Below are 26091 nucleotides of genomic sequence, written 5' to 3' on the forward strand. Positions count from 1 at the left end.
ATTTAAACTCGAATTAAAGCTCAAAACTCATAATTTCCCATAATAATCTTGTCTAAAAATTTTATTTTCGTAGTCTTCACTAAAATGGTCATAAATTGAGCCCCTGATCTCGAAATTGAGGGATTCAAAGTGTGTTTCGAAGTTAAGATATAGATATTCAAATGATATGAAGACATATCTACCTAAAAATGTCTGGATCCCATCCAAAAAGTCATCGAAAGTCAACTAATTTTCCAAACCTGAAAATTAACAGCTTCAGTGAATGAAATTTAATAAATTTCACCTCATCCATGCATGTACTAATCATTCATTAATATATTTTCATACTAATTTCATAAATCCTTCTATTATACTTTCACAGACTCGATTCATGAAATTGGATTCCAAAATCATATTTTTTGGGCACTGGCTAAAATCAAATTGTTACAAGCATCATAATGCTTGAACAAACAAAATTATAGTAATTGAAAAGCTTTTCACGTAAAAGGTTTAAACTCATGATGTCAAAAATATAAACGTGCCATATTTACCCAAATGACCTCTATATCTTAAAAATCATGGGTTCAAATCTCTTTACGCAGAACTCTTCAACAATTATAATTTTACTTAGTCAACCATTGAAAAACGTACCACTTAAGGGTGAGCAAAAGTTGGTGGAAACTGATCGAACCAATCAAATTTGGTTTGGTCAATTTTGGATTTAGTTTAGTTGCATTAGGCGGTTAACTCGTGTAATGTCGACTCGGTTTTGATTTTGGATTTCAAAACCGTTTTAACCTACGAAACTAACTTTACATATAATAATATAATATATTTAATTAAACCCAAACCCAATATCTCATTTACCAACCAACCCAAACTCAAACCCAATCTCAATCCAAACCTATATTAAACCCAAAATTCCAAATACCCAATCCCAAATGAAAAGATAATAATAATTAAAAATTAAAAATGTTAATAAAAAAACTCACTTAATTATAAAATAATAATGTTAATAAAATTTTAAAATAAATACTAATAATTCTAACTTTCTAATCCTAAAACCCAAATTCCCAAAACCAAAAAAGAAAAACCTTACCTTTGCTACAGCCCGCAACCATTCCCCTTGATCCCATGCTTCACCTTAGTCGCAATCAGCCTCTCTTCACCTCTGTATCCTGTCAATCGGCCTTCGCCTGTTCTTCGCATCTCTACCTCGTCATCTCTGTCGGTCGGTCATCAGCCCTACCAAGTCTTCCTTTCTTGTCTGCATTTCGAAAAAACTTTCAAAAGTCAAACTTTCCAGTCCTATCAAGGTATATCAATGTCTTCTTCTTATCAAGGTTTTGCCTTTATTTATAGAAATGTAAGTTATTTCCTTCATCCAAAACAGGTCTGTTTATTTTTAGGTGAATTTATTATTTCTTTTCTTATAGTTTTTTACTTATTAATTAAAAGAAAATGCTATGGAAAATACTTGCCAATATATATTTTTTTTCTAATCTTTATTTTTCCTAAGTGAAGTGTTTGATAAAATACATCACTGATGACTGACCGACATTAAGATTAAAAATAGTGCCTTTTTTTTTTGTACTACATATATATGGTTGATGGTTAATTGTTGGAGGCATGCATATATTGCTGCTGCATAAACACAGATAAAGAAAGCATACTAAACTCAGTTCGATCGGTTAACCAACCGAAAATTACTCATGTTGGTTTTTGGGTTTTCCCCCAAAATTGGATCAGTTTCGACTCCATAAAAAGGGGAATTCAGTTAAATCAATTTTCGGTTTTTTTTTTTTCACGAACCGACCAACCCAACCGATTGCTCACCCCTAGGCATGGCATTGCATTGCATTGGAGCATATCGTTAGCAACGTCTTCCTTGGATTCGTCCCTCTCTCACAGGCAACTTTTGGTTTGGGTTTTCTTGATGGCGTGTTTCTTCTTCAAAAAAGAAAAGATCTTTTCCAGATTTATTTTCTCATTTTCGGTACGGACTATGGCATTTGCAATGGTAGTGGTATGTTGCATTTATCAATGTCATATCATTGTATTACATAATGTTGTTTTTTTGTGGCTGCATTGACTTTTTTAAGATGAAGAGTTTATGATTTAATCTTAGGTCATTGAATTTTTAGGGATTTTGATTTGGGAAATTATGTTGTGTAGTTCTCTTTGACTTTTACTTTCTTTGTATTGATAAAGTAAACAAAAGTTAGTGAAAACCAACTGAACCGATCAAATTTGATTTTTTCAATTCGGTTTGGTCAATTTCGAAATCCCAGACCATTTTAATTGACAAAACCGATTTCACATTTAATATTTAATTTAACCCAAACCCATTAACCCAACATCCTACGGCCCTTACTAATCCAACTCAAACCCAATCTCTTCAAAAGCCCAAATTAGACCCAAAATCCCAAATACCCATTACCCAACCGGCCACTGCAAGAAAACCCAATAAAAATAAAAAATGTAATAATGAAAGTCCTAAATAAATAATAAAATAATAATGTTAATAAAAATAAAATAATCTAATACCCTAACGTATACCGCCCCCCAACCCCCCCAAAAGAAACCTTACCAGTTACCTCTGCTGCAGCCGTTCCCTTCCCCTGACCCCGCGCTCAGTCGTGCTTTACCTCCGTCGCCGTCGGCCATTCCCCCTGCCTCGCCATCTCTCTCCGGCGGCCTTCGCTTCGCCTCCTCATCTCTGGCTCAGTCCGTCCGTCGGCCTTGCCTCGCCTCCTCATCTCTGCCTCGTTCTTTGTCAGTTTGTTGGTCGCCATCGCCCGTCTACCTTTGTTCTAAGGTAATTGATTATGTTGTCAACTCACTGGTTTTAACATGCATTAGTTTGGATTTTTTTTTTTTGTCTCTTCAAATTTTCTTTCTTGTTTGGTTGATGACAAAATAGAGTAAATATTGATGAACCCAACAGACTTTTCTGTTTTATTTGATTGGGCTGATTCAATTCACTTAGTTTTCTATATTTGATCCAAAAAAAATAAAAGAAAAGTTTGTGTTTGTTTCCTCTGATGTATATGAAATTTGAATTGTTGTTACTATGATTGTAGATGGTGATGATTTCAAAGTTTGACATTCATCACTTTCTCTTGCTTTTCTCAACAATCGGACAAATGATTCTCTTTTAGCAATTTCACTTGAATTACAGCAATTAAACTCGGTATGGTCGGTTGGCCCACCGAACCGACAGCCCTTACCTCGGGTTGTTTTTTTTTTTTTTTTTGGTTTTGTCTTAAAGTCAGTTCGATTTCGTTTTTATAAAATGGTGAAGTTGGTTAAGTCGGTTTTCAGTTTTTCTACACCAAACCAACTGATTATTCACCCTAGGTATTGATTTCGTCCCAACTTTTAGATGCAATTGGCAAATTCTTTCTTTGAATTCTAATAGGGATATATTCGAATGTAGACAAAGCATTGGTAGAAAGGATTTCTTTTTCTTCTTCTGGTTGAGTAAAAAGGTTCTTTTATGCTTGAGAATAAACAAATGACTATTGCCGTTAGAAGAACATAGTAGCTAAAGTTCTTTTGCCCCTATAATGAACGATGTTGTTTTTGTTATAATTGATTCCACAGATTTCCCTTTGGGAAATTATTATCGTTTAAATGTTCATTTGGCTTCGTAATGCTGAGCTTTGATTCTGTTTACCTACCAAACCAGCTATGGTCAACATGGTATATTTGCATTCTTTTTTAATATAATCATATTTTTTTAATTCCCGTTACCTTTGTGCTTTGTGATGTGCAAACATAGTGAATTCATGTTTGTGTTTATGCATAAGTTGATTAACTTCTATCTATGATAGTATGCAAGAAGGTTCACGACTTGCTTCTGTTGAATTAATAAACTCTACTTTTACTTTTGTTCTAATCAAACCATCTTCAATTTCCATTTTTTCCCTTGATTTTCACAGTTCAAAAATGGCTTCCCTCCTTAAGGCCTCTTCCAATGTATTTCAGTCTGAGAAGCTACCTTTCTTGTCTAGAAGCAAGACAAGACAAGGTGTTGTTCCAAAGAAAGTAACATTTCGTTCAGTTCCTGTCGCATTATCCTTGTCTACATCGACTGGAACCGTTGAACATGACCCAATATCTAATTCTCCGGACATTGCGATCCCAATCATGGTACCCGTTTTTTCTTTTCTCTGTTAAAAGGGGAAAAAGGTTGAAATTTTCATTATATATGCTTGAGTTGGATTTATTTCTGTATGGTGTATGTTGCCAATGTGTTTGGTCATAAGTGAGTAAAGCTTTAAATTGATCAATGGCAAAGGAAGCATCTTTTTCTATATAAACATTTTGATTTTGTGGGTATTCTACCAACGGAACTTTAACTTTTAACATCTTTGTCACACGGATTTGAGGTTTGGTTACTTGACATGTAGATAGATAGCAACTTTGGGGGTGGACAAGTTTAGATAATCTACTTCGCCTAGCTATGTTAATATGAGCGTTTGCCATGGGGAATGGACTGGGGATTACTGAAAGTTATTTCAGTTTGTTCTAGCTATTCGGATGGGTAGAGTAGGATTAATTGTTGGTGAGTATTATTGTAAGTATGTATTATGGTTTTGTCCCACATATATTATCAACTTTTTCATCTATGATATTTTTCATTTATTGTTTCTATGTCTTTACTTTCTCAACTTGGTTGCTCTTCTGAATTTTACCTTGTTATTCTTGCTAAATGGTCATGAAGGTTCCTTTTAATGAGAAGATAGGCTAACAGATAACATTGTTTAACATTCACCCCATGGCTTGCTGTTCCTTTTCCTGCCGTAGGTAAATGGTTGTACCGGTAAAATGGGAAAGTCTGTTATCCAAGCTGCTGATTCTGCTGGCCTTCATGTTGTTCCTGTGTCTTTTGATGCGGAGAAGAATTCTGGACAGACTGTTGAACTCTGTGGGAAAAAGATTCTTGTGCATGGTCCGTCTGATAGAGAAAGGATCCTTGCTTCTGTCTTACAGGAGCATCCGAACCTTATCGTGGTGGACTACACTGTGCCTGCCGCAGTTAATGGTAACCTATCCTGGAACATGCATTTAAAACTACATCATATTTCATATTAGATGAAAAAGAAGCTAAAGCGAACTTGAGTAAGAAACATTTCGATAGTGTGTGGTATAATGTCTCCAAAATCTAAAGCAATATTATGTGGTGATATTCTATACTATGATTGAATTACTTTCTTCTCAGCTTATCATTAAAAAAGTTGCGACTTGTTAAATAAATTTATGCATGCTATTCAAGTCCGATATTATGATTTGATCTCTCTATTAATTACCTTTTTAAATTGTTATGGGATTGGGGTGTTTGATAAATATAGATAATGCTGAGCTCTATGGCAAAGTTGGAGTACCTTTTGTTATGGGCACCACTGGTGGAGACAGGGATCAACTCTATAAGACTGTTGAAGAGTCAAAGGTTTATGCTGTGATCTCGCCACAAATGGGGAAACAGGTCATCTAACCCTTAATCAGTTGAAATACTATTTTAACTGTTGGAAATATATATTTCCTTTTTTGGTTGCTTATTACTAACTGTTCTTTTAGGTTGTTGCATTTCTTGCAGCCATGGAGATCATGGCTGAGCAGTTTCCTGGAGCCTTCTCTGGATATTCTCTACAGGTACTTCTTTAAATAAGGTTATTTGTTTTGAAAGTGCTTGAAAAAAATAATATTTCAAATTAGGTTGATTAGTTATAACCAATAATGTTATAACTTGTAAAAAATTGAGGCTGCAAAATACAACTGTTTGAGGCAATATCAAGAAGCCAGTTTGATACATTGTGAAGAAATAGCACGACTTGGAGCAGTTAACTTTTGGATCTTACAATTTGTGGATGGATTTATCCATTAGTGTTTACATACAGTAGGGAATTTGTTTGTAATAAGTTTTCTTGGGCTTGCGTTTACAGTTGCTATCTTGGTCTTTGGATATGATACTCCTTTGGAATGCCTCCTTTTTTAAATATTATTTATAATAAGTTTTCTTGGACACCATTGTTAGTGTTTTGTCCTATTGGTTGCATATAGCTAATCTTCATTGATCTTGATTAGGTGATGGAGTCCCATCAAGCAGGCAAGTTGGACACCTCTGGTACTGCTAAGGCTATTATTTCTTGCTTTCAGAAATTGGGGGTGTCATTTGACATGGATCAGGTGTGTGGTTCTCACATATTCCTAATTGTAATTGAAAGAGAAATGAAGTTCTTTTTTCTTATTGGTTAGGGGCTGGGGAGGGTAGGGGAAGGTTAGGAGATTTTGACCCTTAGGAATGACATAAATTCCTTTATTATATGGTTCTTTCAAGGTTTTGGACTTCTAACTCGTCTCCTTTTCTATTTTCAGATACAAATGATCCGGGATCCCAAGCAGCAGGTTGACATGGTGGGAGTACCAGAAGAGCATCTGTCCGGTCATGCTTTTCATTTGTATCATCTAACATCACCTGATCAAACGTATTGACTTAACTTTTTCTCTTGTACCCTACATGTTGTTCAACATGTAAACATCAATGACCTTTCGTTGATCTCCGATTGAAAATTCTTCTGCAGAGTGTCGTTTGAGTTTCAGCATAATGTTTGCGGCAGATCAATATATGCAGAGGGCACTGTTGATGCTGTACTTTTCCTTACTAAGAAGGTGCAGTTATTTATATTTCTCTTGCCAGTTTGAATCTATTTCTAGTGTTCCACCGAATGTTTTTACTGTTACTGCCACAGGTGCAGCCAATAAAAGGTGGGATTTCAAATGCTTGTAGTTATTAACTGTCTTCGGCTTCTGTGAAGTTAAAGTTTGTCACAGTAGTGTCTCTATATTTAAATTCCAGAGAAACTGAGCATGAAGTTTGTTTAAGTTAACAATAAAGGAGAGTAGCATTTAGGGATCATAATGTTGATTATAACAAATGTTATGGTGAGACTAGGGTGTTAGTTTAGTTTTATGTTCATATCACTGTTTGATTGTGGATATTGTTCAAGTGCAGGTTAAGTTGAAGGCAGACAAGCGAATATATGATATGATTGACGTATTGCGGGAAGGTAACATGCGATAAAATATGTTTCTTATGCATTTTGTTGTTGGAGTGTATTATTTCGCAGCTCAAGATATCTAGGATTATGAGACTTAAGCCAATTTTGATTTCAATGGTATGAGCCATCGCTGTTCTTTGCACAGTAAGTGTAAGAATTGCAATATATATGATGTTGAAAGGGCACTCTTATTAGACAGTGGCTAGGAATAGTTAATGTTGGCCCTCCATAAAACAGGCTCTTAATTTTCTTGCAGAAGTTGAGTGGATGTGTTGGAAGCCAATTTTTTTTTTTTGTTTGATTCGGTTGGTTGGGCTAAGACTTGAGACAGCGGGAGACATTAGAACAACGGTTTTGGTGCAAGGTTAAAAAACATAATGTGAAGAACATGTTGGGAGATGACTGCTGTTCCAAAATGTATGTAATTAAAAAGGTCCAATCACGACATCAAAGGTTCCACGTCGTGACGTGACACTGTTTTCACAAGAATCAACTTGGTACAAGTTCAAAGTGACCTAAAATGTCACACATATATTTCATACAGCCAATTCACCTATGCCACAACAGCATGTGGTTCAAAACACACCAAAACGATACATTGAATTAGCATAAAACAATAAAGTTCCAAGTTGGACAATTTTGATACAAAACTGACTTAAACCCCTGGTTACATGTAATTTACAATCGAAGGGGGTACTTTACAGTCTTAGTTGAGTCAGAAGCGGTTGTCTGGATGTTGGCTTCAAATCTTAACGTTTCAATAAATTGTACGCTGAGTAATAAGCATAATGGTACATTTATAATTCAAAACATTAACATATAATCTAACATTAACATTGAGCTTTAGCACATTCAAGCATCTTTGTACTCAAAATTCAATCAAAATATATATCAAATGGTCAATTATAATTCATTATCTATTAATATGTATATGCATAACATGATGTTAGCCAACCAATTCAACGATATGCTTAGATGCTCAATTTTAACTTGATTACTAATTATCAATCATACAATTCAATTAACTATTAAACACAAACACTTATATAACCATGTCATTCAATTCAATTCTGGAGCTTACCGACTTATACATATTCGTTCCAATCTTCTAGGCCTCGTTTCGACAAATTTATGAATTGGATCACAAACTTCTTTGAAATACAAAAACATATCAATTATACCATTACCAATTCTATTTTCAGCATTATAATCATATTTATCGTTTATAACCCCTATTAATTTGACTCGAACTTGGATATTCGAATCGTTCAACCAACACACCAAAGTGCATCATGGCATACAAAACGTATAATTGGCACACGGAGTACATCTTGATGCATAAGCGTGTATCTAGCACACGAAGTGCATCCTGGCGCATAATGTCCTACTCAATCCAATCCTATAGTATGTTAACTATATCCAACTCAGCTCGACTAGTTAATAGGGTATCTTCCACTACAATTTAGTACACATATCATTTTTCAATCATACACACTATTGACAATTCAATTTTGTAACATAACATATATATTTCATATCATTCAATACATATTCTCACACAGTTCTATAACGTATATCATATTCCAAACAATTCATTCTATTTTATTTTATTTTATTCAATTTTGTCATCTACACCGAGAAATCACATTTAAGTTCAATTCAACAACTCATATCAATATAGTATACTTACATTGTTACTTTTGTATGCAAGTAACATGAAAATGCAAGAAATTTATATGACTTTAAATTATAAACGTACAAACCAAAATTTTCGACTACTTGTCAATCACTTTCATTTTTCCTTTCCCTCTCGATGATTTAGTGTTGTCGTTAGCTATGAATAATCATAAAACACATCCCATTATCAGATTTCAATCGAAAAAAATCAAATATCAATTTTTGAAAATTTGAAAATTATTCAATTTAGTCCCTAAAACCGGGACAAGCAGAACTTTCAATTTAAAGTCTCGGATTAAAATCAAGTTTCACCAAAGTCTATTAGGGACTCTCTATTTTCTATCCCTACCAATAATTCACGACAAATTTGCATTTCATTCAATTTGGCCCCTAATGTACGAAACTAACAATTAAGGTTTACAATTTAGTCTCTTTTCACATACTAAGCTTAATTTTCAACAATTTAACACCAAAACTATTCAATTCTCTATCATGATAAATTTCTAAAACTTTAACAGTTTTTCAAATTAGTACAAGGGTTTGCTTGAGCTAGCTCCCATGATTCAATTTCCAAAAAAAATCAAAGAAAAATAGTTAAGGACTTACTTGAAATTAAAGCTAAAAAGCTCAAAACCCTTGGCTATGGCCTCAAGCTCTTCTTTCTTTCCCAATTTCAGTTGAAGGAGATGGCGTTCTCTTTCTTTCTACCGGAAATTAACTTATATACTAGGATTAAATTATAATTTAGCTTAATTAACCTTTATTTAATTAATTAAACCTTATTTTAGTTAAGTTAATGGGCCTCTAATCATACCATACACTTATATGACATTTAACATTGTATAATTGTTGTTTTGAAATCATTTTTAATTGCAATTTAAATCCCCAAGCCATTTACTAATTACAAATTTATAGCGATTGAACTTTATAATTTAGTTTTTCGGACTTAATTAAACACAATTTCAAATAAATTGACTATCCAAAATCCAATTCAATAATACACTAACTCCGTAAAATGTCTCTATTAAATATTTATAGACTCGGTTTACAAAAATGGGGGCTCAAAACCATATTTTCCGACACCAGTAAAAATCGGATCGTTACACTTAGACGCTAAGGAAAGAAACAGCACTAAGTAGAAGCTAGAGACAATTGCACGAGTATACAGGAAGCTTACAGAGAAAGATGTAGTTTTTGAATACCCAAAAACGGAGGTCTGAAGAACTTTGATGAACAAGCTTCTTTGTTGTTCAATTTATTTATTCTAGAGTTAAATTTGACCTTGGATAGGGTACTATTTGAAAATTTACCATCACTTTGTTTTTCAAATAAGACAAATGAATCTTTCTGGTAATACTCTTGAGTTCTTAACATTGACTTGCGCATATGTTATGAATTCCTGGCTAGTGGAAGGAAATGTTATTGAATACTATTTTTAGAAGTTGGTAGTTGAAAATATTACTGATAGAGTTACGGACCTTACGGTTGATCATTCATGGAACTGGTATCAACTTTTGGATGGAAATTAGATCGGTCTGAATTTATGATGTATATAATTAGTTTATAGAGAATATATAGCAAACACCAACAAAAAAAAAAAAAGGAAAGAACTCCGATTTGGTACAAATTGGGATGATCGATTCATTGTCACAGTTGAGATCGAACAATTGGTATTAATGGCAAAGTTCTTTTTTGTACAAAAATTGGCTTGGGATCATTAGATTTTATGCTTGAGCATTGATCGTTCTGTCTTGACAACACAAACTAATTGGAACGTTGACACAACATAACTCTTCAATCTTTAGTGTCTCTATTTTCAATCTTGAATTTATTGAAAAATTCAACTCAGTGATTCAAAGGAAGATCAACAATCTCCCATTACAAACAACACAAGCTTCAAATCTCTCTAAATGTGGTACCAATTCTTGTAAAAACATCAAACAAAATCCAATCAAGAAACCCAGAAAACCCAAGTCAAGTTCAAACCCTTAATATTATTTACTAAAACTATTTATACCCAAATAGTATTACCATTGCCAGCAACACCTCGGGCACTAGTTTTCCCTCCCCTGTTTTCACCATTAATAGCATTGGTCGATGCTAATGAAATCCCCTTCAAATCTTCAACACTTGCAACAATCTTTTTTAACATCATCATCCTTCCTTTCTTCTCCCCGACATTTGCAGGTTTATCCCCCTCGAATTCGACGGCCACACCCCATTCTCTTTTGTCCAGTTATACCCTGATGCTAATGGGGGTGTCAATTCCATCCCACTCCTAACTGGTGGCTTTTGGTTTTCTTTCCTTAAAGTGGCTGAAAAATTAGACACCGATTGAGCCAAAATAGAGGACCCTTTCCTCGACACCCCCACACTTGAACTAAACTTCACTTGTTTCTTCGTCGGCATTTGTTTAAGTTCGATTTCTTCCTTTTCTTGTTGCATCATCCCACTCTTCATTCTCAGCTTTGTTTCTCTCGGCTCTGCATAAGCTCCGTATCTGGGATCCCTTTACATTATAGAACTCTCTGTTGTAAGCCTTAAAGGAATTGGGTTACCGGGGCTTGAATTATGCAAACGGATGAAAGAAATAGGGTTGAGAACATGGAACAGAGACTCCAAAGAAGCGGGGTTTGGCTCTTGGGTTCGCCGCAAAGATTCACTTGTCTCTGCCATTTTTAAATGAAACTTGGAGGATCATTCTGTTCTTACAGAAAAAAAAAAGTAATTGAAGGGGGAAAATGGAATAAATGGAATATGTTGTGTTTTTAGGTTTGATATTAAAAAGCGATTTGGGACTTTGCAACGTCCTAATTGAAAGACAAAGGGGAGAAAGAAAGTCTTTTAGCCTCTGTTTTTCTTACTTTTACTTAATTATTAGTATTTATTAGTTTCGCTTTTATATATGTTTCCAATGTTCTTGTTTTGAAGTGGATTCAAATTTATTGAATGTTATGGTTTAAAGAGAAGTTAAAATAGTTATTGATCTAAATTAGATTAATAGGTTAAATTAATTAAATTTAATAATGAATAGTAAATAATTAATGAAAACATACATCTAACTTAATGCTATGATCTTGAATTTATTTATTTATTTTATAAAATTAAAGGTTTAAATAACTTAATTTTTTTTGAAAATGTGTGAAATTGTATCTATATTTTCTTTTCTGATTTCATATTTTTATTTTCATTTTATACTGATTAATCAAATTTTCAATTTTAATTGAATTAATTTTTCTCAGCAATAGTTTAATAAATGTTATTTTTATATTCTAATAATAACACAAAGATAGTGTCCTTGCAAGTGTTGAGAGTAGCAGACATGATTTTATATAATGTTCAATATATGAACAGATAAAATCATAATTATTAAAAATTTTTCCTGAACTCCTGTAATTCACCAGTAGAATCCACCCATACTCAAGCCTCTAAAAAATTAAGTGGTAAACTTTTATTTGATCGTCTCCCTTTAAAAGTATTAACCCTAATAATTATATTATCAACACAATACTTCCCTTTTCCCTTTATCAAAATGGACGACTAATATGTTGTAACATTGACAAAATATTCCTTTACCAAATCCAGTCTGATCTTTTCTTTTTCTTTTTTTCAAAAAGGATATGTATAAATCATTAGAGTTTATTTTGTTTACATTTGAAGGCTTAAAAAATGGAGAAAACAAATTGTATGAAACAAAATATTCCTTTATCATTTTTTAAGCAAGAAAATACTTTAAAATTTAGCGACTTTGGATGAGCCAAAGCCAAGACCTGCCTTCCCCCTTTTATTGAACACTCACCAAACACAGTAACTAATGCAGACATAAGAATATAAAGAGGAGATGCTTCTAAAAGGGTAAAATTTTATCAAACAGAGGGAAAAGGAAAGGAAAAGATAATGGTTGATTAGAAATGGTTTATACATAAATTACATACTAACTACATCATCCATGGCATGTAATGGTTGACATGGTCAAACTTTGTGATGCTTGTACTTCTGTCCTAAATTGAATCTTGTGATTTTCTGGTTGAATCCATTCAACACCAGTGTCCTCACTGCCTCAACTCCTTGTTCCAGTGCTTCATCAATCTGTCAAAAATACCACCCATTTAACACTTCACTTTCATCTCTTAAATTACCCTACTTAATAGGAATACCCCCCGTATTTGATGCATAATCAGATGATAATATTGAGGCATATTTCTCCGAATATATTTTTTCTAAAAAAAATGAAAATTAAGCATACACGTATCCAATACTCTACCCTGTTTTCCATCAACCAAACTTCAATGTTGTACATGTAACTAATGAGAAAGACAAGAGGCAACTAAATACCTGATTTCGTTCCGCAGGACTGAACTTCTGTAGAAGATAAGCTTTCATGTCCATAGCCCCAGGTGGATTTCCAATGCCTGAACAATCAATTATTCTTGTAGAATTATGGAACTGTGAATCACCATATGCATCTAATCTACCTTTTAAAAGGGATATGTGTTTATGATGCAAAAATTAAGCAGAAACTGATGGGATTTGAGGAGCCCACCTATGCACAACCGAGGAAACTCACGACTGCCATCCAAATGCCCCATCACACTCTTCACTCTGCAACAAGAAAGCATAAGTTAATGTTTTCAAATCACCATTTGTTGGGAGAACAGTGAGGATGCACTTAAACACAGGAAAACAACTTTGAGATTCATTTATTATTCCGCATCATAAGGATGAAAATATGAACTAGTATTACTCAAATACATATGATGAAGATAGCTCAATGAATATACGGAATGATTCCAAGCAGGAACCATTGAGCAAAGAACTGTGCCGAAAATAGCCAAGTTATGTCCAAGAAATCAAACTTAGATTACAAAGAAAACAAATTGGTATTAAACAATATATACACAAACCAGGCTCAGAACTCCAGATCACATGGAAAGGAATGAGGCATAAAATACAGCTAATACAAAGTCTGCTACCAGTAGTGTAATATCAATGGAACATACCCATTATGATGCCCATGTCCTCCTTTTGGCTGAAGCCTCAGAACTCCATTTGGCAAGCTCATCTCGTCATATATCTACATTGGAAAGCTCAAAGTTAAAAGTGTTCTGAATAATAATCAACTAACAAAAAGGTTGATTAAGTTCTTCTACTTGACGGTATGTAAGAGTGCCTACCAATAAAATGTGACGCAGGGGTACTTGATAATAAGCAGCAAGAGGCCCAACCTTAATAACAGTAAAAAGAGTAAAAACATCAGAGATAGAATTGGTCATAAGGTGGCTTAAATCAACCACAAAACTTCACTTAAAAGTAATGAAAAAGATTGTGGAAGAAGATACATAAACAAGATAACGGGACATGCATTACCATATATTCCATACACATTCTTCGTTCATCATCTTATTAATATCTTGAGTCAGCATTGTGATAGAACATATGCTCATTTAGCTGCCTATATGTCACTACAGCCTTTGATTTTCAAGGATGTAAACTTGAAATAATATTACATATAGAGCAAAACCTATTCCATCATTAAAAGAATAAGCTCATGTAAGAAATCCTTAGTAAACATGAACTTGGCTGTTGCAGGGTAATCTCTCAACAGGTAAAAGTCTGTAACGTAGGATTAACCATTTACATAATAAAATGTCTGTCACAGTCCCCCCCTTAAAGGAAAAGCACTAGTTAGTACTAATAACAGTGTTTTCTCGCAGCATGTAAAATCCAGAATACAGGACTAACCATAAATACAAAGGTGAAGGCATTTACTTGCATTCGAATTCAAGTAGGTGCATGGCTAAGCATTCAGCAATAACTTAATTACATAGCATCTATCACAATCTATCGACTGTCTATTCCTAATTCAGACTGCATGAAACTAAGCGCAAACGATTTCAGTGAACAGGTCAGATTGAGGAGCACTCATGGAAGCCAGTTTTTAATCACTTTTACGCTCTTTCCTGAACTACTTGTTTCAGGACATCAGTCCCTAAATTTATAAAACTAAGTTGAGTGTCTTGAGTAAGTTTCAAACAGACAATTTTCCCAAGTATCTGCAATGAACTACATAACCACTTATGCAGTGAATCTTCAGTTACATTTTAGCTGCACCTAATCCATGACAATGCCTCCACTTGTCGAATGGTCAGGAGGCAATTGGTAAAATAAAATAGAAATGTGGCACTGGCATATGAACCAAAACATGAGGAGATTCTTCAAAAGGACATGTAAATATATATAACTAGGAACCTGCCATATAGAATTCATATGAGAAAAGGGGAAAACAAAATGTATAACTAACCGATTCCCCACTGAAATTCATGTATGCCTGAGGTTTTGCCAACAAAATTGGTACTTCTCCAATGGCACCTGTACTGATCACGAAAGAAACCCAAGTAAACCATCAAGCATAACTGGGAATCTCGAAAGACAAAGAAATTAAGTCCCAGACAAAAATAAATAAATAAAAGACCCAAGCAAGGCAAATACAAAATATATACCTATCCCTACTAAAGCTTTTGACTGTATAGTATTCAATGCAATCCCTTCCGATTGTGAAATTTGATCAATCATTTCAAAACCAACCTGTTACATACAACTATGTAAAATATCATATCATCAAAAAGAAAAGAAAAGAAGAAAAGACAATAAAAGCTGTCTGGTTTCATAATTTGCAATTCATTACATTGTGTCGAGTTCCATGGTACTTATTTCCAGGGTTACCCAATCCAACAACCAACCATGGTGTGTACTCCACTTTAAATCCACCATTATTATCTGGCAAAGAAGCACGCAAACAAAACCTTGTTGATCCTCGATTCCTTTGACCAAAACACCGGCTTCTTGGACACAAAATGCAAGTGTTTGGAACAGAGATTGCATGCAACATTGACCTAAAACAAACATAACAGAAAATATTTATCCATAATGAAATAAAGAACATTTAGGCTTGCTGTTACCTGCAATTCCTTTATCTAAAAGATTCAATCTTTTACTATAATTTTCTCTGTAGAGCATAATCCAAAAAATGGGAAATTTACAAATCATTATTTTGGTATATTTCATTAAGATTTCTACAATGTTTCCTTTCCATGGCCAATATAAGCTTGAACCCAGCATTTATAATGAGCAATTCTTACTACAGAACAGAAAATACAGTGAAAAAGTAACTAACAAGAGGTACCAAAAAAGATGAAAACTTGTGAATAACTAAACATAAAGTCAGTGCTTTTTTGCTGCAGCTCAAATTCCTGAAGAAATATCTTTGAAAACACACACACACAAGTGCAGAAAAATAAAATAAGGAAAACTGAAAATATAGAAATTAGAAATGAATAAAAGAAAGTTGAGGAATTAACCTGTTTCACTTTGGGTACTTCAATTCAATAAAAGATAATGATAATACTAAAAAGGGGTGATAGATAAGAGCAGGGTTCTGTTTGTATTTGAGTTTGAGGCTTTAATTTGGCGGATTTGTCTTAAATTTGGATATATTCGTATTTGGATGATTTTCCCGTAAGTTTCATGAATATATATGAGATTTAACTAACAATCGCTGGGCTTCTAAAGAAAAATGGGCTTAACTAATTTGACTCTTTTTATTCTTCTGTTTTTTATTTTATTGCAACCCATTTATTTATGTTTCAACAATTAAAATCCTTTTTTTTCTTTCTAAAAAAAAACCTTATCGCCATAGGCTAAATAAGCCAAAAATGTCGTTTCTTTTCTTAATTCGCCTTTTAGGCCATCTTTTTAAAAAATAAGAAAAATAGATTGATTTTAGAGAGTGTGTAAAAGTGTACTTAGCTAGATGTGCTTTCACTCTCTTTCCAAGATTTTTTTTTAAAATTTTGTTAGTGTTAAGGTTAGAGTATTTTTTAAGAATTAGGATTTAGGGTTTTAGAAGTGAAATCATGAAAGTTTATCGGTAGATTTATGGGGTCGAGGATGCGATAATACGTTTCAGAACACATGCATTTCATATGTCATGTCGGGATAGGACTATTACCTCAGAAATCGATCCTATGGAAGTCAGGTTTCGGGGTGATAGTGCTTGATAAAGTCATGAGTCGAAGTCTCTTGATCCGTTTGGATAAAGATCGAACAGTGATCCAATATTGAATGAGGTAAGTGGCGGATTAAAATACTTGGGAACAAGTTCATCCAATCACAATTTGCAACTCCCCTATCAAGTCGCTCCTAATATTCGTTTCCGGCAAATTACCCTATTCCTACGTAAACCATGGACCCGAATATCCAATATCCATTAACTAGCATTCCTCAAGCACATTTCGAAAATCCAACATTATTTTTTCTTCCCTTGACATACCACCCACCTTTTCATAGGAGTCCAAAATTTCATTAAAGTTGCCACAAACAAGCCAAGGCAAAACTTGACTTCTCCCTAGAATTTTCAACAACTCCTACGTATATTCCTTATGACTTGCATCCCATGCCCCCATAAAACCCAGTAAATCTCCACCTTGGACTAACTTCATCTTCTTAAATTTCCACATCAATGTGGTTCTTTGAATAATTTCGGATTTGGACCATAATATTTTCCTTCCAAGCCAAACATAAACCTCCCTTAGTTCCTTCTACTTTAACTTTTAATCCATTTCAGAAACCACACCTCCTCCAAACCCACTCTGTAACACTCCTAACCCGTAACCATCGCTAAAACAGGGTTATAGAGTATTACCGGAGTTTACAGAACAAATACAGATAATTCAAATCATTTACTATTCATATCCGAAAATAATTATACTATCCCTTGAATGGACCCTTGAGGCCCGATTTAAACATTAGAATCAAGTCGGGACTAAATCGGGATCTCAGAAAATTTTTCGCAAAATTTAAAAATTTTTCCTTAATACAGAGGTCACACGCCCGTGTGAGTAGGCCATGTGGGCATTCGATGTGAGGCACATGGTCGTATCCTAGCTTGTGTCCTTATCCGTGTAACTTTCTGATTTGTGACACACGACCTGCCACATGCCCATATGCTAGGCCGTGTGGTCAATTTAATTTTCACAAATTAGGTGCAGGTTTTACATGGCTAAAACACACGCCTGAGTTCTAGGCCGTGTAGCATACACGGCTGAGACACATGTCCGTGTCTCTGCCCGTGTACCTAATTTTGAGCATTCTGTTTCTCAAATTTAAAATTGAGGGAACACATGGCCAAACCACATGCCCATGTGCCAGACCGTGTGTCATACACGATCAAGACACACGTTCATGTGTCTACCCATGTGGACAAAATAGGGCCATTTCCTAGCCTTATTTCTCACCCAAATTAGCCATTAACCTACAACAACATTTGCATACATTTACCAGCCAATTCAATTATATAAATCAAGAAAACATCATTAACATGTATGAAATAGTATCACCTATTCATATGATCAAACTTACTTTCTTATAATGATTTATATCTACCTAATTCAATTTGAGCAAACCACATACATATAAACTAACATGATATATAACCTTATAATATCATACCAAAACATATCATTCTAGTCATTCCAATGGCTAGATTATAACAACCATTTACATGGCAACATTGGCAAAGTTAGCCTATACATGCCATTTACCAAAATAAGTTTACTATTTATACCAAAACGAACTAGTGGATAGTGTGATGATGCTCTGACCAATCTCCAACCTTTATGAGCTTCCGATCATTATAAAACAGAGAAAACAAAACCTAGTAAGCATTTAATGCTTAGTAAGTTCGTATAATGGGAAGTAAACTTACCAATTATATTAATTTAAATAAGCATAACAATATTATGCTTTCCAACAAGTTAGCAAATTTTCCTAATTACATACACTCAAATAAGTAAGTTAGTCACATAATTCACATGCACATCAAACAAGCATGGATGAGCTTATCTTGATATAAATCTTCAGGTATTTCAGGAGCATTCGAGATATAGTTCTCTTAGTCTCACAATTTCTCATGTTAGAAATTTATTCCGTTGAATTATTGAAATATCAATGGATATTCAGGTAGTACACTCAAGGTGTACAAAGTTGTAAACCGTCAAGTCATAATCAGGGGTACCCATTAGGCACTTAATTAGGGAGCACACTCTCGAGCCACATATCAGGATGCTCAAATGAGCCATGTAATAGGACACTTATCCGGGCTAAACAGGAAACTCATAAGAGTTTTACTCAGGGAGCTCATAGAGCTTAACAGGTAACTCCAAAGAGTAATATCAGGGAGCACTGGATAAGGTAATAAAGAGTTCAAGCGAGCCATGTTAAGAAGCTCATAAGATTCTATATCAAGACGCTCACGTAGAGCTGTGTTTGTGTCCACATTATATGCTGGATCACAATCGATCGAATCATGTAACAGGACACTCACAAAGAGCTGCGGTAGTGCGCAACACATACATGATCACTACCGATCAGGATGCTCACAAGAACTATTTAACAGGATGCTCGAAAGGGCTATAATAGGATTGCTCTTCCGAGCTATATTCTGCCCGCAATATATGCAGGACCATATTCAATACGGGAAATCACATATATCCATCGAATTTCATTATTCAAACGAAACTTAACATTTTTCTGACTTTATTAAATATATGATTATTTCATTTATCTATAACATTTATATAATTCATACAATCACATGCCATATTCAATTCAAGCATGAAAATTAATACAATTTAGTTACACGAACTTACCTCGACACTTGTTTGTGTATGAAAATCTACTAATCTGAAACTTTTTCTTTTCCTCGATCTAGCTTCGAACTTGAGTTGTCCGGATCTATATAAATGAATTTAATCATAAAGTTATCACATTTCATATTCAATTGGATTCAATTTACACTCTAGGAAAAATTACCATTTTGCCCCTAAACATTTCATAAATTTTAATTTTGTCTCTAGGCTTGGAAAATGAAATTCATGCAATTTAATCCTTATTCCAAGCCTAACCGAAATTTTCATATAACATTTACAGCACTTGTATTTCACAAAATTCAGAATTTTCCATGGGTTTTACCACTTTTCAATTTAGTCCCTAAATCATGATTTCATCAAAATTCTCTTTGTAAAAGTTGTTTATCAATCAACGACCTTTCATTTTCTATCATAAATTTCATGATTTTAGCATATCCATCCATGGTAAAATTTTCATACTTTGATAACTTTTCAAATTAATCCCCAAAATAGATAGATTAGACTAACCCAATCTCAAAAATATAAAAATTACTAAAAATGAGACAAGAAAACATACCTAATTAAGCTTGATTAGTTTTCTTTCTCTCTTCTGGGTTTCCATAGAGGGATGAATATGATAATAATATGATGATATTTCTTTTTAAATTATTTATCATCTATTAATTTTTTTTATTTCCAATTTAGTCTGTAGCCTTTTCTAATTTTTCATGGATGAATCACCAAAAATATCTACTAACTTTTCTTTAATGGTCTAATTACCATATAAGGACCTCAAGTTTTGAATTCCATAGCTAATTGATCCTTCTAGCTACTGGAATTCAACTTTTGCATTCTATGCAACTTGGTCCTTTCCATAATTAAGCACATAATTGATAAAATTTTCTTATCAGAATTTTCATATAACATTCCTATCATAATATGGACCATACAATAATATTAAAATAAATTTTCTTTCTGATTTAGTTTTGTGGTCCCAAAACCACTGTTCCGATTTCACTAAAAATGGGCTATTACACGCTCCATTTGAATCTCATTCAATTTGGTCTCTATAAAGAAGACTAGTAGGGATTATAAATATTTAGTATGTGCCAAAGTCTCCGCTCAGCTCGTGGACTCCCCAACCCACAGACATTCTAACTTATAAGTTTCACTACTTCTGATCGGCTTGCCCTTTGGCAGCCATCAATATAGATTGAATCATAACATTATCGTGCTCTTTGAATAACGTTAATGAATCCTTAGAATTAGAAATGTTAACATTCACAGCCTCCTGTTTAGGCCTCTTTTCCTGTCCCCCACCCCAATTAGAATTTTCTCACTATTGTGATCTATAGTTGCAAGATCTAGGCCACTAGAAGATTTGCCCATAATTTCTAGCAAGAAACAGTTACGAGCTACTTCGACCCTTCTTCACTAATCATTCGGGTGCGCTTTTGTGAGAAACCTTCGTAATGTTCCTACCTAACCCTCGATGTCTATGGCTTAACGCCCATTTGATAGTGCATTACAAAGTTCAAGGAATGTGAAGGGTTGAGTTTCGAATTCAATTTTGGCTCAAGGTTTCAAACATAGAGGTTGACTAAGAAAGGCGATGTAAGGCTCAAATTCAGGAAGTAGGGATAATGTAATGTTTAAGGTTGGTCCTTTAGGCTCAAGGTAATACAAACAATGCCTAAGGTTTTTCCTAGATTAGTCACCTACCAACAATCTATTAGGCATGCATCTATTTAAACGAACAATTAACAATTTGAATTATTTATCTACAAGGATTCGTGTATTTTATTCATCCTACTATACATTTTATACATTTTCATTTCGGTTATTGCCTCTAATCTATTATACCTATTAACTAAGTGAACTAATTAATCTACAATTAAGAGCAAGAAATTATCTAGTATTATTCAAAATTTACAAGTTTGACAATCTTATATATGCCTCGATATGTAAAACTACTAACTTATTACTCAATTACAGTCCAAGCACAATGCAATAATACAAATTAAAAATGAAAGCAAGAAATATTTTTAGATTTTTGAAAATTAAAAAAGAAAAGAAAATATTTTTAGAATTTTTTATTTGTTTTGAAAAATGCATAAAACTAAAATAAACTCACAAATAAGCAAAAAACAAGAAAACATAAACACGCATAAAAACTTATATGCACCCCTTCACACTCAGACTACATATTGTCCCCAATGTGTTTAGAAGAAAGGATAAGAGGTTACTGGACTTCCCTAGAATGGAGCATCAGGCTAGCTCAGGCATCGACCTCCTTATTGAAGCTCCATATGTTGTGTAGTCTTTCAGGGTAACTCGACGCATATAAGAAAAACAAACAACAAATAATAACAACACCTAAAATAAAAATGTTCCAAGACAAAAATTAAAGTGTTTAAAGTTTTACAAGCCGCATAAAATAAAAAAAATACAAAGACATGTAACAAAGCGGAATCATCTGAGATTAACTCTGGTTCTATGGGCTATTTCCCCTTACCTCTTGTGCTTGAAGGTTTGTAACCCTTGTTTGATATTTCTCATGGTTTTTCTAAATTGATCCCTCATCTAGGTGTGGATACGAATGTTGTATTCATCATGTTTCAATCTCTGTTGGGTTTGTCATTCCTTCCATACCTCTCTTCAACTATGTATCTTTTCGTTTTTGTTGGCCATATTGGTTTTCCTTCCCCATGATTACTAACACATTTCTCCTTATATATTTTCATCATCTTAATTGTTCAGGAGTCGTGACCTCTTGATTTAACAAGATCATCTAGTTGTTTTTGAATATTTTCCAGCATACCTTCTTTTTTTTACTTTGTTGGGGTCAATTGAGTCCGCTCTCCTTCCAACCCATGTCCTCAAGGTCATTGCTAAATTTCTGATAGATTGAATTCATTATCATATGCGTAGTCGGTTGATGAAACAGTTTGAGTAGATCTAGAGGTACTCCCACTGCTCGGCATAGATCTGTGATCAAATGCGGAAAGAAAATCCCCATATCGTCTCTGATTACACAACATAACATGAACTTGTAGATCCATGTACCTATAGAAATTTGTTTCCTCTGCAAAATAACAGTTAGCAAGATGTTTTGAAAGGGGTTAACAATCCTAGAGCTAGAAGTGGGGCAAACTTTCATACGGAGAAAATGTAGCCATATTTTAGCTAATGTGGTAAGAAAAACTGGGTTGAAAGAAAGGGGATGATTTATATAGACCTCCCTCTCCCATTGCCCTCAACCTTCTGTAAGATAAATCATTATATAGTCCACATTCACACACTTAAAATTTCTAGTCTCAAGCAATTCAATCTCATTGTTTGCTAGAAAATGTACTCTATAATACTTAGAGATTAAGGACGGGGAGATTTCAACCTCTCTTCCCTTAACATAAACTTTATCCTCCTCGAAAAATTTTAAATTGGCATAAAATTCATGAACCACAGAAGGCACTGCGGACCTCTAAGGTTGAAGGTTGAATTCCCTCCATTCATATAGATTTAAAATATCCCAAAACTTATTTTCGAAAATGAGATCTGGATCGAACCCACATTCACAGACAATCGATTGTTCATGAAGTTTATGAAAGAATCCTTCCGTATTTGAGGACACAAATTTTTGAATTTTGTATGTGATCTCATTCGATGTATCAGAAGATTCTATTGTGTTAAACCCTCTTGAATATGAAACGAAAATAATTTATGCTATGAAAGTAGAACAATGAGGGTGTATTAGGAACTTTTACAATGCAATAGACAAGTATGAGACACTTAGAGTAGTGAGATGCAATGTTGTTGTCTCTTGAAGGGAAACACCACTGATAAACCATAAAAGTAACATGCTTTAATCCCATTCCTGATGTACTTTCGGATGATTTATCATATAAGTTAGTGAATTTGATGCTCCTAATATTTTAATTTCATGTTTCTATACTTAGGTGAGCATAGGGGAGCAACAGGAGTGATAAACGGGCCAAAATCAGGCAAAACGAGCTATTTTTAGGATCCATACGGCCAAGCAATTCCCACACGGGCTGAGCACACGCCTGTGTGAGCTACATGGGCTGGCCACATAGCCATGTGCCAGCTTGTGTCGATATCGCTCCCTGTTTCCCAAACAAGCAAAAAAAAGCCAATTTTTAGGGTTTCTGAGCATTCTAAAGTCTATAAATATACACTAGAAGAGGATCTAAGGGGGCACGCAGAGTAGAATGAAGAAATTACTCGAAGAACGTCGTTGGAATCAATTCAGAAGTAGGATCTCCTTTAAGATTGAAGATCTCCATTAAATTTCTCTAGAAGTTTTTGGGTTTCTTTATATTTTGTTGTTTTTCTAATTTTGAGATGTTTTCCTCCCAAAGTATGAACTAAATTCCCTAGATACCTAGGGAAGATAAAGCCTATGATGAATCTTATTATTTGATTTGTTGGATTATATGATAAATACTTGTTCTTGTTCTCAATTATGTATGCTTATTTCTTGCTTTAATATTTTCAAGATATTAATTCAAGTGTGATGTACTTATTTCAGTAAAGCAAAAGTCCCTATTTAAGAGTAGATCTAGCATAATTGAGTGGAGTTGCATGCAATCCTAAAAATAGGACGACATAAATCTATCGGATTAGAGTCAAATCTAATAGGGGAATCCATAGATCGAGTTAATGCGACAATAGGGGTTTTAATTAGAAAGAGATTTCAATTAATCAACCTAGAGTCAGTTGTTCTTATTTTCAAAAGAGATATTAACATAATTTAGGGATTTCTACGGATCAAGGCAAGTGAATAAATCATCTAATTCAGATTCAGAATAATACGTGAAGTCTAGGTGGATTCTTTCCTGAGTATTATCTTTCTCTTTGGTTATATTCAAGTATTTTCTCATTCTATTCTCTGTCGCGTTCTTAGTAATAGTTTAGATAAATTTAGATTAAAAACATCCCCTTTAATTTATAGGCTAAATAATAAAAAGATAGTAATTATTAATACTTTTAGTCCTCGTGGATATGATTTTCCCGACTCACTATATCTATACTACTATTCGATAGGTGCGTTTGCCTTTGTCATGGGTTTAGTTAGTTTAGTGACTCACCAAGTTTTTAGCGCCGTTGCCGAGGACTAAGATATTAGGAACACTAAATTTTTATAAATTTTTATTAATTTAACCATTTTTACTTTTATTACATTTTATTTTTATTTTTAGTTTAAATTTTTTTCTAATTTTTCTTTTGTTTGCTTCTGGAAGGTTTTTTTAGTATATGACTAGAAGAAACCTGTTAGAACCTTTAGTATTCAACAGTGAGATTGAAAGTACAGCTCACAGAAATCGTAGAAAAGCGAGGCAAAGTAGACAAAGTACAGTGGAAGAGCAAGAGGACATCATTAATATTACTGACGAGATGGCTGAAAACCAGAATAATCAGCTACCTCCTATGGTTGCCGCAAATCCTACTCCTCGTACTATGTACGATTATGCCAAGCCCAAATTAACTGGGGCTGAATTGAGTATTTTGAGACCTGCTATTACTGCGAAACTTTGAACTGAAGTTGAACACCATTCAGATGATCCAACAATTTATTCAGTTTGATGGTTTGCAAGATAAAGATTTAAATACTCATTTGGCTAACTTTTTAGAATTCTGCGACACTTTTAAGATAAATGGCGTTTCTGACGATGCCATTCAACTACGGTTGTTTCCATTCTCATTAAGAAATAAGGCTAAACAGTGGTTGAACTCCCTATCACGAGGTTTTATCACTACATGGGAGCAAATGACCAAAAAGTTTTTATTAAAGTATTTTCTACCAGCTAAGACAACTAAGTTGAGGAATGATATCTCTTCCTTCGTGCAAATGGATTTAGAGACTCTATAGGATGCATGGGAGAGGTATAAGGACTTATTGAGAAGGTGCCCTCACCACGGGTTACCTCTATGGCTACAGATTCAAACCTGCTACAACAGGTTGAACCCCTAGACTAGGTAATTGATCGACGCAGCCGCCAATGCGACTCTAAATAATAAAACACCTAAAGCAGCTTATGAGTTTATAAAGGAAATGTCACTGAATAATTATCAGTGGCAAGTTGATAAACCATAATTTATACATATTTTTACCCCATGCTTAACGTATTTTATGAATGATTTCGTATTAGAATTGGTGAATTCGATGCTCCTAACGCTTTAATTTCATGTTTTATACTTAGGAGAGCATAGGAGAGCAAAAGGAACGAGAAATGGGCCAAAAACGGAGAAAATGGGCCAAAGTATGAAATCAACACAGCCTGGACCTCCTCACATGGGCAAACCACACGGCTGTGTCAATTTGGCAGTTTCGAAGCACGATTCACACAGGCGTGTCCCTACCGAGCCCAAGTTGAGTCCAATTCAGAAAAGGCTAATTTTGAGGGCTCTTAGGCATCCCAAAGCCTATAAATACACCCTAGAGGAGGAAGAAAAGGGAGACGGAGAATAGGGAGTAAGGAATTACTCCAAGGAAGCCAATTGATCCATCTCGAGCCGGATTCACCATCAAGATGAAGATCTCCCTCAATTTCCCTTCGGAGTTTTGGGTTTTCTTTATGTTTTGTATTTTTATTATTCGAGATGTTTTCTTATTTAGTTATGAACTAGAACCCCTAAATACCTAAGGGGAATGAAACCTAAGATGA

General features: G+C 34.2%; 3 protein-coding genes and 1 non-coding gene across 5 annotated transcripts; 1 reads left to right on the forward strand and 3 right to left on the reverse strand.

Moving 5' to 3' along the window:
* The first annotated feature begins 1042 nt into the window (after positions 1-1042).
* Positions 1043-7326, forward strand: LOC108467611 (4-hydroxy-tetrahydrodipicolinate reductase 1, chloroplastic). 2 transcript variants are annotated; one of them, XM_053031116.1, is made up of 9 exons: positions 1043-1295; positions 3924-4134; positions 4792-5029; positions 5337-5470; positions 5563-5637; positions 6070-6171; positions 6361-6470; positions 6567-6654; positions 6998-7326. In XM_053031116.1, exons 1-9 carry the CDS (start codon positions 1114-1116, stop codon positions 7064-7066), a joined length of 1209 nt encoding a protein of 402 aa, XP_052887076.1. In that variant the 5' UTR covers positions 1043-1113; the 3' UTR covers positions 7067-7326. The 2 variants fall into 2 exon arrangements, with proteins under 2 accessions (XP_052887076.1, XP_017623841.1); XM_017768352.2 differs by lacking the exon at positions 1043-1295 and adding an exon at positions 2524-2797.
* Positions 7327-10874: 3548 nt separating this feature from the next.
* On the reverse strand, positions 10875-11396 carry LOC108475191 (uncharacterized). The gene is made up of 2 exons (XM_017777180.1): positions 11332-11396; positions 10875-11229 (listed from the first exon to the last, which is right to left on the reverse strand). Exons 1-2 carry the CDS (start codon positions 11394-11396, stop codon positions 10875-10877), a joined length of 420 nt encoding a protein of 139 aa, XP_017632669.1.
* A 1052-nt stretch (positions 11397-12448) lies between these two features.
* On the reverse strand, positions 12449-16245 carry LOC108466374 (chloroplastic group IIB intron splicing facilitator CRS2-B, chloroplastic-like). The gene is made up of 9 exons (XM_017766700.2): positions 16079-16245; positions 15406-15613; positions 15221-15305; positions 15022-15089; positions 13895-13945; positions 13721-13794; positions 13264-13322; positions 13056-13132; positions 12449-12809 (listed from the first exon to the last, which is right to left on the reverse strand). Exons 2-9 carry the CDS (start codon positions 15607-15609, stop codon positions 12693-12695), a joined length of 735 nt encoding a protein of 244 aa, XP_017622189.1. The 5' UTR covers positions 15610-15613; positions 16079-16245; the 3' UTR covers positions 12449-12692.
* An 8996-nt stretch (positions 16246-25241) lies between these two features.
* On the reverse strand, positions 25242-25348 carry LOC128296080 (small nucleolar RNA R71). The gene has a single exon (XR_008286628.1). It is a non-coding gene; the product is annotated as a small nucleolar RNA R71 (small nucleolar RNA).
* Positions 25349-26091: the final 743 nt, after the last annotated feature.

This window comes from Gossypium arboreum, chromosome 7 (assembly GCF_025698485.1).
Source record: "Gossypium arboreum isolate Shixiya-1 chromosome 7, ASM2569848v2, whole genome shotgun sequence".
Taxonomy (NCBI): Eukaryota; Viridiplantae; Streptophyta; class Magnoliopsida; order Malvales; family Malvaceae; genus Gossypium; species Gossypium arboreum.